This window comes from Crocodylus porosus, unplaced genomic scaffold, assembly GCF_001723895.1.
Source record: "Crocodylus porosus isolate Cpor-Errol unplaced genomic scaffold, CroPor_comp1, whole genome shotgun sequence".
NCBI classification, from domain to species: Eukaryota; Metazoa; Chordata; order Crocodylia; family Crocodylidae; genus Crocodylus; species Crocodylus porosus.
In genome coordinates, this window is record NW_017728926.1 from 18,648,688 (window position 1) to 18,661,054 (window position 12,367).

The 12,367-nt window shown below is 42.8% G+C and overlaps 2 protein-coding genes across 3 annotated transcripts in view; both read left to right on the forward strand.

The window, feature by feature from the left end:
* The window catches only part of PGD (phosphogluconate dehydrogenase), a 14,234-nt gene extending 9,542 nt beyond the window's left edge, over positions 1-4,692 (forward strand). Inside the window, exons 10-13 of the mRNA XM_019541667.1 lie at positions 544-677; positions 1,053-1,152; positions 2,418-2,540; positions 4,369-4,692. Of these exons, the coding sequence (XP_019397212.1) occupies positions 544-677; positions 1,053-1,152; positions 2,418-2,540; positions 4,369-4,488 (477 nt within the window). The 3' untranslated portion in view covers positions 4,489-4,692. The remainder of the gene's footprint in view (positions 1-543; positions 678-1,052; positions 1,153-2,417; positions 2,541-4,368) is intronic.
* A 2,738-nt stretch (positions 4,693-7,430) lies between these two features.
* The window catches only part of LOC109314468 (centromere protein S-like), a 7,387-nt gene continuing 2,450 nt past the window's right edge, over positions 7,431-12,367 (forward strand). Inside the window, exons 1-3 of one of the 2 annotated variants that reach the window (XM_019541669.1) lie at positions 7,431-7,488; positions 8,733-8,856; positions 10,625-10,658. In XM_019541669.1, the coding sequence (XP_019397214.1) occupies positions 7,450-7,488; positions 8,733-8,856; positions 10,625-10,658 (197 nt within the window). In that variant the 5' untranslated portion in view covers positions 7,431-7,449. Of the gene's footprint in view, positions 7,489-8,179; positions 8,315-8,732; positions 8,857-10,624; positions 10,659-12,367 lie in introns of those variants that run through there. The other variant, XM_019541671.1, reaches the window with a different exon arrangement.

Consider the following 12,367-nt stretch of genomic DNA (forward strand, 5'->3'; position numbering starts at 1 on the left):
GTTTCCTTAAGGAATGACCACTCGCCCTGGACACTGAGTTCCCCTGCCCTCAAGGACCCCAGGTCTGTTTTAAATGGATTGAAAAAAGACTCTGCTTGCTGTTTTGACATCAACCCTTTCACTGGTGCCCTTTTGTTTTGAGAGAAATGATTGGAGCGTGTGCCCAAAATAACCATCATGACTAAAACCAAAGATGATTTGACTGCATCTCTTTCTAATTCTAACCCAACCTGTTGTTTGAATATTAAGCCAAGAAAATAGCCAACATTTGACTGTCACCATCTGAATTACATTGGAGAGAATTTTTTTTTCAAGGACATAAGTTTACTGAGTTTACTTTTGAGCTGTGAGTTTTTTAATATCCAGTGTAGTAGTTTGGAGGGTTTGGAAGTGAGCAGGTGGGTCTTTTTTTTAACAAAGACCTGGAGCATAGCCACCTAGGTGGGCCTTTTGGGTCTGTGTGCTCTGCTTGTGGGTCTGATTGCAAGTTTCTTCTGTCTGAGTTTGTGGGTTGTCATTTAATTTGTTGGTTTGTTTCTCCAGGCCCTGTATGCCTCTAAGATCATCTCCTATGCTCAAGGTTTCATGCTGCTGAGACAGGCAGCCAAGGAGTTTGGCTGGACATTAAATTATGGTGGTATTGCACTGATGTGGAGGGGAGGCTGCATCATCCGAAGGTAAGGGGACATTTGGGACAAGGTAGGGTCATTAGAATGTAGTGCAGGTGATGGAGACCCTTGACTGGCGTACCCAGAGATGTCCTTGGGAAGATCCTTGCATTTCATCAGCTTTGATGTTATTGTCCTACATCAAACGCAGTACCCCGGGCAACTTAATACCAGGTTCATAGCCACTGTTGAGTTCCTTTTCATGTTTTCACTTTGCTTTTCCTCCCTAGGTTTGGGTGCTTGAAAGCTAATGGTAGGCACAGTATTTACAGAACCCAGTCATATTTGCTGCCTATCTAATCAGAGACACATGCACCTTGCATTCTTGGCCACCTACAGCCCCTGCCACTGAAATCTAATCTCAGCTTTGCATCTGTTGTCTAGTGTGTTCCTGGGGAAAATCAAAGATGCTTTTGACCGAAACCCTGAGCTCCAGAACCTGCTGTTGGATGACTTCTTTAAGACAGCTGTTGAAAACTGTCAGGTGTGTGCCCCAGGAAGAGATATCACTAATGCAACAATTTTGAAATGTGGCGTGTTCCAGTTGTGACCCAGAATGACTTTTCATCTGTTTTGGGAGATTTCAAAGGAGAGAATGCAGGGTGTGTCATATTTTATATAGCACTCTTAATCTCAGACAGTTTGGGAATGTGTGCGTGTGTGTATGTGTCTGTATCTTTGCATGCAGTATACGTATGCTTTAAAGGTAACTACCTGCACTTGCTGTAAAGTCATAAATGTTACCGATGCACATCCCACAGTGCCATGATATATTAATATTTGCTCGGTAGAGTTAATCTGCAGACAGATAAAAAGCTTTCTAAATCAAGTTCCTTATCCTTGAAGCTCCACTATTAATTCTCATAAACTCTAAGGCTGCTGCTTCATTGTCATGTAAAAGTTTTCAGGCAGAATGTAGCAATTTGGGAGAATTGTGATTTTTTAAAAAAACCCTATTTGTCAGACGTGGTGAAACCTTCCTCTTACCACTGTACAATTTGTTCTGCCTTGGAAGGTACCTGCTGTGCAGAACTTGGATTATAGTTGTGAAGCTGTTTAAATTCCGGCTCTATTACGATACTTTGCAGTAGCATAGATCCAACAGTGTGCTAAACTCTCCGCTCACAAGATCTGGGTTGGAGATGAGCCCTATCAGAACAATAACCAGGGTGTCTGTCTGGCAGTTGCTTTATTACTCATAATAATAGAAGGAGTTGTTTTATGACTCGTAGCTGTATTCACTGAAACTGAATATTCTGTGTATGTTACTAAATCCAACGTAAAGTTGAGACGAAGGACTATCTGCATACCTCTCTGTGGTACTGAGCTGGCCCTTCTATCCCTGGGAAGTTTTTTGAGCTGTGCTTCATTAGGTTTGCTGAACACGCTTCTTTGTCTGCTCAGCCTGTTACGCTTTTTGTGCTTGTGGAATGCGTTGCCCTTATGTATGAAAAGAGCAGTCTCCCTGCCTGAGGTCTAGATCTGATTATGCTCATGGTGTACAGTTGTGTTTTTAGTGTTTAGAACCTTGTTCACCGGTTCTGTATTTCTGGGCAGCGCTCTGGGCTGCCTGTATTTGTCTAAAATGACTGGGAAATGGTGCTCCAGCTTAGTTTCATGACATCTGGGGTGATGCCTATTAGTGAACACTGGCATTGGTTTGGAGCTCAGCATATCCTACCTAGCTCCTGTATCTGATGCTGGCTAAGAAGCATTCCCCTTTCTTCCTTCCTTCTTAACCCCTTCCAGGATTCCTGGCGACATGTAATCAGCACTGGAGTCCAGATTGGCATCCCTATGCCCTGCTTCACCACAGCCCTTTCTTTCTATGATGGGTACAGGCATGAAATGCTCCCAGCTAACTTGATTCAGGTAAGTACCTGAGCTACTACACAGAGATCTTTTGAGCCTGAACTTCAGTCTGAGAAAAATAAAGCACTTGAACCGTTACAAACTCTGTGTTCCAGTTGCATGGTGTAACAAACTTAATGAACATAATAAGCAGTGGCCAGGTTGCCCTCATAGTTAGCCCAAATGAAAAACCTTCTTAGCAAATATTTAGAACTTGAAGGAGTTGGGAAGATCATTTCTGTGTAATTGCAGCAGATCTCATAGATGAACATGAGCTGCTTGAGGTAACCATTAAAACAAGCGTCACAATATTGGATGGCATGGCATTAGTTCCATTGACACCGTGTTTTTCTAGATCGCCTGATCGCAAAGGGAAAGAGAGAGTCAGTTTCTAGCTGACAGACAAAGAGCCTTCATTGGCATGTGCTGTAGGGAATAAGCTGGCCTTGGTTGGAAGATGGATTTAGATGATCTAACAGCTAGACGTCTTCCATTTCTACCTGTTGTGAGTCATCAGTACAGTCAGCTTTTTGTCAGTGGAATATAAAAACAACACAGTTCAGCGCTGCTTAGATACTGATCTAAAGAGCATAATGATAAAAAGTCCTTTTGTTACCACCCATCTGGCATAGAAATTATGGCAAATGTTGCCTAACTTTGAAAGGCCTATCATCACAAAGCTATGACAACCTTGGACAAAGAAGAGTATGTCTGTTAGCGTGACTAAAATTTTTTCAGGTTTTCCATCTGTAAATTTGGGATAATTAATCTGATGACCTTGTGTGATCTTTTAATGAAAAGTGCAATTAAACCCTATAATACAAGTACTGATTGTTATTGGTTTGAAGATCAACTTTATTACATGTTTCAGAAATAACTTGCAGCCATGGCAGAGGATTTTGACTGGGGTGTGCTAGGCCTTTTGCAGGGATTAAAACCTAGGAGTTACTGACTAGAAAGGTTTGCCCTTTCTCTCAAGGGTAAGACCAGATTTAGGGTCAGGAAAAAATTTTAACCCCTGGTCAGATTGGTACGGACTGTGCAGGTTTTTTGCTTTCCTCTGTAGCAGAGGGTGTGACTCTTTTCCTGGGATCTCTTGAGCATTCATTAACAACCTTGCAGCAGCAGGACATTGTCCACCATTGTCCACCTGCCTTACTCACGGCAGGTTATGGTGCTGTGCTTTGTATCTGTGTGGGAGGGTTGCTGGTACAGTAATAGGTTAGACCCAAACTGGGTCCCTTTCAGTCCTACTTTTCTGTGGTTCTGTGATTAAAAAGCATATAAATCTGAGATGATCAATATTGTATGGACCTTTGTTAAAATTTGAGAACAGATAACTTGAACAGTTATTCAGTAATTAAGTCATAACTCTTTCCTAGTATTCTCTGTAGCCAAGTAGCAGTGCATGTTGAATGATTGCCCACAAAAGGCCTGTTTTTCTAATTTGTTACCTCATCGAGGCGATGTTTTTTTTGTCTGCACCCTGAAATCTAAATTCTCTGATACTGTTTGAGTGTAATAAAATGTAGCTCAGCCAGATACCTCTGCTCCTCCCTTATTCTGTGTTCTTCCTGAATCTTCTTTTCTGATGACTTTGTCGTCATTTAATGGAGCACATTAACATTTCAGGCATATCTAACCTGTAACTTTGCCTGTAATCCTGCCTCCCAGTTTATCAGTATTACTTGAAATGTCGCATTTCTTTTAAAATATGCATGTCACTTGGATATCACAGCCATGGACTCAGTAAGACAACTAAGTAGATGCATATATACAGAGGTGGTATATAAAGTATAGCGTTTCATTAGTATTTGACTGTGTTGCTTCTTTATATTTTGTTTTCTAGGCTCAGCGTGACTACTTTGGTGCTCATACCTATGAACTGCTATCAAAGCCAGGGGAGTTTATCCATACTAACTGGACAGGTCATGGAGGAAATGTTTCTTCTTCATCCTATAATGTCTAGTAAGAGTGCTCTAGTAGTCCCACAGAACACCAAGATACTGTAGATCTCAGACATTCCTCTTCCTGGCAACCATTCACATGTACTGCACTTTGCTGGAGTTTGTCTGGGCGCTTTTTATAAAAAAAAAAACCAAAAAACCAAAACACCCCAACTTGTAGGTGTATGTCTTACAAGGGCAACAAAATAAATGTACGTGTAAATGTATTGTTTGGCGTGCTTGTTTTTCTCTTCCCTTTTTTCCTGTTGCTGGGACAGGGCTAATCAGAAATACAACTTTTGTGCAATAGTTCATAGAACACATGTAATCCCACTTCAATAGCCTATACATAATCTCCAACACCTCCACTAACCATCTAGATTGAAAACCACAGAAATCCAGGTGTCTCCAAGTTGAAGAGTGGCAAATAATCAGTGCGCAGTAACGATATGCAGTGGTGGAGTAATGAATCTTCATCTGCAGCAGGAAGGTTTTTGGTGCTTAAGGTGTAATTTTTAAGCATCCACCTGAACTCATTCCTTCTGTGCGTCTACCATAATGAGCTTCACTTATCTTTCTTAAAAGGGCGAAGGGATAGTTGGTCACAAAGGGATTTGACTCCATAGTTCCTGACAGTCTAAATACTTCAAAACGAATACTTCAGTTGCTAGGGTAGGCCCTCTTCAGCTCTTCTGTTGTATTGGAAGTTACGATAGCTGATTTTTATTAATTACACTTTGTCCTTTTTCACAATTTGACCTCTAAAATGTTTGTATTCAGGCACAATGCTTGTCCCTGCCTGTTTGTTATTCTGTTTGTTCCTTTCCCATTGCTATATTCTCTCCAAAACTAGCACCCATAAGACTCCTACACCTACCAGGGTGGTGGTGGTAGTCCGCTTGTCACTGGAATCCTTTCTTCACTAAATAATGCCAAGGATTGGCAATCTGGTGCAGTATTTTTGTTATTCCTCTTCAGGCACTTGCTGGCCCTTCAGCCACTGTTGGCTATCAGGGTCAATAAAAATGCCATTGTGATGGGCAGAGATTAGTTTCAGGTGAAAGCATCCTCTTGGGGATTGCAGCCTTCATGGAAAATGTTAGAAATGACAGTGTATAAAATTAAATCTTGTCTAATGAATGGCAGGAAGTGGCAATGAACTTTTTAGCCTCTGAACCCTAGAGCTTGAACTGTTTTAGTGACATCCACCTTGGAAAATGGTTGTCAAACATAATTCGTCTCAGAAATTGTAGAGTATTTTTGTTGTGACAGTTTTACTTTTAAATACAGATATGATCCTACTTCCTGAAAGTTGACCCAGAATCTCCTAGGTTGTAGCAGAGAATAATTCCTAGAGATATTACTAAAATTAGATTGATTGATTAGGTGCTCAAAAAGTGGTTATTTTTTTCTGAGATTGCATCCTTGTGATCTCACTATTTAGGTTGTAAAAAGGGTACTTATAACTATATTGTTATGGCCTATATGTTTCATAGATTTCATAGACATTAGGGCCAGAAGGGACCTTGTAAGAGCATCAGGTCCAGCCCCCTGCCCAACAGGCAGGAAGTCAGCTAGGGTCAAAGGATCCCAGCAAGATAAGCACCCAAATGTTTCTTGAAAGTGTCCAATGTTGGTTTCATCTTCAAGCAGTGTTATTGCCTGCTAGGTTTGGCCTGGCTCAGAAACTGCTACAGGGTTTTATAGACTGGGGGCTTCCTTTACTAACTCGGTATTTATAACATAGCTATGAAGCTTGCAGATATTTTAGTTTGCCTCTTCTTTTTTTTAAATCCTAATTAAATTTACACCAATTGCAAGAGATGTCAAGTTCAAAAGAAAGAGCAAATGCACAGCGAGATAAAATTGCAATAGCCAAGTGGCCTCAAGAAACCATAACAGTGAGTGCTCTAGGCAAAATAAGCTACCTTCTCCACCTTAGAAATAAAGATGAAAAATGACATGTAGCCAGCCAGCAAAACCTGTCATTGTACATGTCATCTGGTTTCCACAGCATTGTCGTAATGGTATTGATTATGACCCAGAGGCTGACTGACAGCTCTGCATCTCCTTCCTAATACCTCTGGTACTGTGGAATACATGTCTGGTCTAAAAACCGGGTACCTTATTTCAGCAACAGTTACTTAAAAATATGAAAAGCAATGTACCTTCCATGGTTGGTTAAAAATAGCAGAATTATTTTATAATCAAATCATGCTGTGCTTTCACAGTAGCAATGATTGGTTACTTTCAAATGCTGCCATCAGGGGGAGATGCCCCCAACTTGTTAGCGACCAAGGGATGCCACAGTGTCAAACCTTTCAGGATGATTAATGCCAGAAAATGGAATGGGTTTATTTGCTGAGAACCACTGCTGTTTTGGTCAGATTTTGCTATTGTAACTTCTTGTGTATATTGATCTTCATTGCTAAGACCTTATCTGGATCTCGGGCCAAGAATAAAGCAAAGCTGTTCCTTGAATCGCAGACTAGCTTTCACATTTTATCAAAACTTCCGGTTGTGATGCAGTACTCAAAACTTAGGTGGGGAAATGGTGACATCTAGTGGCTACTTCAGGAGTTTTGAATGACAGCTTTCCAGAAAATAATTAATGAGAATGGAAAAAGCCATCAGGGCTCGTAGTAGAGACGGTCTCTTTAATTAGACCAACAACATTTTGGCAAAAATAAAACCTTTAATTGCAAGCTTTTGGCCACAACCACCCTTCATCAGGCATGGGAGAAAAGACTGTATAAACGTTAAATACGTGGACACGTCCCTGCTGCTTGCAGCACAGCCGGCTCCGGCTCCCGCGTGGCCCGCGCCGGGGCTAAGCCGTGCCGGGGCCGCGGAACCGGCGTGTCACCCCGCTGCGCACGCGCGTCCTTCTGGGCTGTCCGGGGGCGGGGCCTGTTCTGGGCGGCAGCGGCCCCGGTCCCGCCTCGCCGCTTCCTGGGCGGGAAAATCGCGGCCGCGCTTGCGCCATGGAGCCGGACGGGCAGCGGGAGCTTCTCCACACGCAGGTACAGGGAGGTCGCCGCCGCCCGCCGGGCCCGGCTGCTGCGGGGGAGGTGCAGGCCGCTCCCCTTCCACAGGCCTGGGGCCGGACCTCGGCGTCCTGCTCCTCACACAGCAAGGGAACTCTCTCTATATAGAAGCACATTTTAATTTAAAAAAAGGCAGTAGCAGAAAAAAAAAGAGTATCAGCAATCCCCCGAAAACAAAAAAACAACTGGCAATACTCCCCACCCCCCGCAAAATAACTATCAATACCCCTCCCAAAAAATAACTGGCAATACTCCCCCTCCCCCCCCAACCCCTGCCACCAGTTGCCCAGGGTTTGAATGGTATCCTGTCCAGGTTGTAGCTGTGTTGGAGGAAAAAGCAACAGTCAGGGCTCATGGACAGAGGTGAGAGATCTCGGGGTTTTTCTGTTTTTTAACTTTTGAATTTTTTATTCTTGCAAACATCTTGTTGGTCTAATAAAAGATCTCATCTCTGTCCACGAGCCAGGATTGGATGCGGTTCGGTGGCAGTCCTGCTGGGAGCCTGGAGCACGGCAGAGGCGCTCGTGCCCCTTCAGCACCCGGCTTTATTATTGTCTGGGGGGGCAGGCAGCCTCCTCCCATCAGTCGGACACGGAAAGGAGCAGGGAGCCGGTTGAAAAGGAACAGGAGGAAGCTCTTTTTGCCCACCTGGCATGGCAGGTGTGGCGGGAGCTGAGCGTTTAAGCCAGATTCAAACTGGGACTGGACATGTTCTTGGAGGAAAAGGGCATCAGTTGCTACTGAGCAGGGAGCGAGGGACACGGCCTCTGAATCAGAGCTCCCTCAATAGTAAATGCTGGAGGTGATGAGTGAGAGGAAGGGGGGAGCCCTGGTCAGACCCAGTTCTGTTTCCCTTCTAACATCTGCGGCCTGACAGCGCTGAGCAAGATGGACCTGTGAATGACTCAGGAAATGGCTGGGCTTACGTTCTTACTGGACAGGGTGTACGGCCATGAATCATGATCCCTTGATGGTTAGCGCCCGTTGTGCGTAATACCATGGGTAATCCTGTTGACTCTTCACAGGAGCAAGCTCCCTGTAAGGTAGCAAGTGTTAAACCACATGGATCCCTATTGCTGCTGAGCTGTGATCCCTGTTGCGCTGCCTCTGTAATGCTGGTGTCTCATTCTTTCAGTTGGTGTTTATGCATTATAGTGAATGTGAGAGTTAATATTGTGATATGTAAGGTCCACTTAGTAATTTGTTTTGAATTATTTCAGAGGCTAAAGGCTGCAGTTCACTACAATGTGGGTTGTCTCTGCCAGGAAGTTGCAGAAGATAAAGACATTCAGTTTAGCAAGCAAACCATTGCAGCTATTTCAGAGATCACCTTCAGGCAATGTGGTATGTACATGTCTATGCACTGATGGAACTGTTCTTGTTCTCTTTAAAAGTGATCCAGAATGCTAACTTCATTTTCCTGGTATGAAAGAGGTACTTAATTCAAGACATGCAAAATCCTACACCTGTCTATCCATGCAACAAGGTAGCCCGCGTTAATGAACTGTTTCCCAGTATTGATATCAATAAAGATTTTAGGTAACATGGCTGTGCTGGTTGATGTATGCTAGTGCAAAGCAGTGGCCTCTCCAAAGATGTAAGGATGAGGCTTGCTTGCATGTATTGCCTGTGTAGCCATTTATAGTTTCTTGTAACATAGTAGTAGCTTCACTTCATTTTTTTTTTCCAATTGTAAAATGCCTCGTGCTCTTGCATATAAGCTGTTATATAAAATTCACTTGCAAGCCTCTGGACCATCTGAGGAACTTTGTTTGCTTTCCTTCTTTCTGATTTGAGATTACTTACCAAGTTAGTTTATTGCTTCATTTCCATTCATAATTAGAAGAGATAATGTCTAATAGTTCCACAGCCTCTGTTGCTGTTTTATATCTGGTCTCTATAAAATACACAGAAATGAGCCTTGCTTTGCCTTAAAAAGCAGCTGCTTTTGTACACTTCCAAGTTCAATTGATACATGTGGTAAGAGCTGGGGCGTTAAACATTGTGCATCTCATCTCCTGGAGAAGTATTAATATTGCCATAAAGCCAGGATATGGACTGGGCTATAACTACATCATGTGGACCTGTAACAATGTTTAGTACTTACAGAGTTTTGTACACATACTTATGAACAGGGGATGGGTCTATATGTTTGACCAAAGCAAATAACTTCCAAATTGGTCTTCAAGCTTGAAGTATTTAAAACTAAGGCAATCACAGGGTCACATTCTGCTGGTACAACGCAGACCAACAAGCAGAGAACCAAAGTATAACACAATGTACTAGGTGTGGGTCTTCCAAAATGAGTTCCTTTTAGCTCTGTATGGTTGTTAGCAATCACATGAGCCTTTCTGTAAGAGAAAGTTACTGCTGTTATTTACCTGTGCACAGACACTTACCTTAATGTCCAGTCACCTTCCCCCAAGATGTATATTAGACCTGTGGGGTGGTTGGGGGGCTTGTGGCAGAGCCCCTCATGTGGTGGGGAGCAGCAGAGATTGATTGCCCCCCCTGCCTGGCAGTACCTGGTGAGTGGGGACTTTTTTAAAGTACTGGGAGCTGGGGTCAGGTGGGGTAGCCACGGTGGGGCTGGGGGAGCAGGCAGGGGATGGGGCCTGGCAGGGGTTCCCATCTCCGGTTGTCCCCACCCTCCTCTTCCAGCTCCCCCTCCCCTGCCCTTTATTTACCAGCTCAGAGTCCAGGTCCAGCTCCCTGCTGCAGTGGGCGGGAATTGCCCAAATCATTGAAGCTATCTGAATCTCTTCCAAATTGATTTGGACCTTTTTATTGGTCCTTGATCCTATTCGGATTTGGAGATTCGGGCACCGAATTGGGCCAAATCTCCTCTGAATTGAATCAGCGCCCAAAGCTTCGCACAGCCCTAATGTATATCATACTGTGCTCTGTTCTTATGCTTGAGTGCTGCCCTTTTCAATACTTAAGTGAAATACTTGGGGATGAAAAGTGCACTTTTTTTTATAAGCTCTATGATTGGTCACCACAGTTACAGAAACAGATTTCATCCTGCTGACTTGAAAATGTTAAAAAAAAAGTGTGATTATTTTTTTTTTTCTCTCTCTCTCTGTTGCCCTCCCCCTTTATTTTCTTTCAGAAATTTTTGCAAAAGACCTTGAAATGTTTGCGAGGTAGGTACTGGAACATTTATCCTTACAAAGGCTTGTTTCTTTTACTCAACTCAGTGATATGTTTGGCTGGAGAAAGATCTCTATCCTATTTGCGCTTCTCCCTTGGAAAAGTATAGTATTTAAAAGTGCACCTGGACTACTTTTATGTTATTTGTCCCAGCCAGATGTTTATGAAGTGGCCAGTTTTGAAGTTTAGCTAACAGATCCTGAAGCTGTCCTGATTTAAATTATTCAGCCTTTTGTTTTGTAGCAGATAAAAAAGAAATTATTTCATACTCTGAGTGCAGCACTGCTTCTGATTGCATTGATTCAAACCATGGTGTTTTCCTGAGGTTTGATGAGTCCTCTGTTTCAAAATTGCGTGTTTTTAGGAGTCATAGATGTGAGTTGTATGGTCTTAAGGCTTCTGGAGAATGCTTTGGGATTTTTCACCCCCTCAGCTAACTTCAAAATTGCTTTGGAAGTTTGTACCACAAAGGGGGAGGAAAAACATATAGAACACAAAATAACTTAATTACCTAGAGGATAATAAAGCCCTTGTATTGAATCTTGCCTCCAGAGTGTAGCCTTCTGTGTGAATTGTGCTCTCTAATGTAATTGCATGCAGGTGTATGGATAACTGCATCACAGTTGGAGGTTTTCATTTTGCTGTGCTTGTTAGCAGTAAATAGTACTCCTGGAAGAGCAGATAAGTAGGTAGTTTGCTTTCAGTTTTTAAAGCTTCTGTTGTGTAATGCATCTTCACAGGTGACTTGTACTTGTCTGTTCAATTAGAATTGTACGTAATGGAAAATGATTGCTATTAAATGCTTTTATGAAACCATTTGAATGACTGAAGCCTGTGGCGTTTGAAGCTTTTCAGTGTACCAGATCTGGTTTGATGCTAACAGCCTTTCCTCCTTGTTAAGTTGATTCTGTATACAGAACATGTGAATGAGTGAAAACCCAGCAGACTTTAAGTCTCTGACTTGGTTCTGCAGTTAACTTGAAGTGCCCATCCTCCCTTCCTTCCATCTCTTTTCAATGGCCTAGGAGTTTGTTACTACTCCTTTTATCTATATAAAGTATATTGCTAAAATCACCCTCTTCTTCTAGTTGCTCTGACTTCATTATTCCTGTGTTTTTATCTTTTTCCTTTGGACTCCACTTCAAGCTTGTCACCTCGTCTTTCAGCACAACTGTAACCCTGCCTACCCCTTTATACTTATGGCTTCTCCAGGGACTTTTTTCCTAAGTGTCCCTCTGCATCCTGTCCTGCCTGTTGTCTTGCACCTTCTTTATTGCGTAGGATATCTCTGCTATCCCCCTTGCATTTCAGAATATGTTTCTCCTGGCCTCTTGTTTGTCCAGAGCAAGCTCTCTCCCCCAGTTGCATATCATCTGCTAGCATGTTCCTTCCCCTGAGTCTTTGGAAGTCAATTTATTTGTTACAAGTGATTGCTTTTAATCAATGTCTTTACATGACTGATAGATGCATTATTATCTAAATGAATGTGATGAGATTACTCACAAGCACCAGGTGCTTAGTAGCATGTGGGTTCTTATCCAGCTGATCAAGGGAGCAGAAAGTATTTCCTGGGGATTCAGTAGGTGGCATGAAGAGTTAAAATGTCCCCAGTGGCCCATTTTGATAGAGGGAGCCACAGTGTCTGAGGTCGCAGTTTTCACATTCTGTTTCTTCCAGTTTTGGTTCCTGCACCACTGTCTTC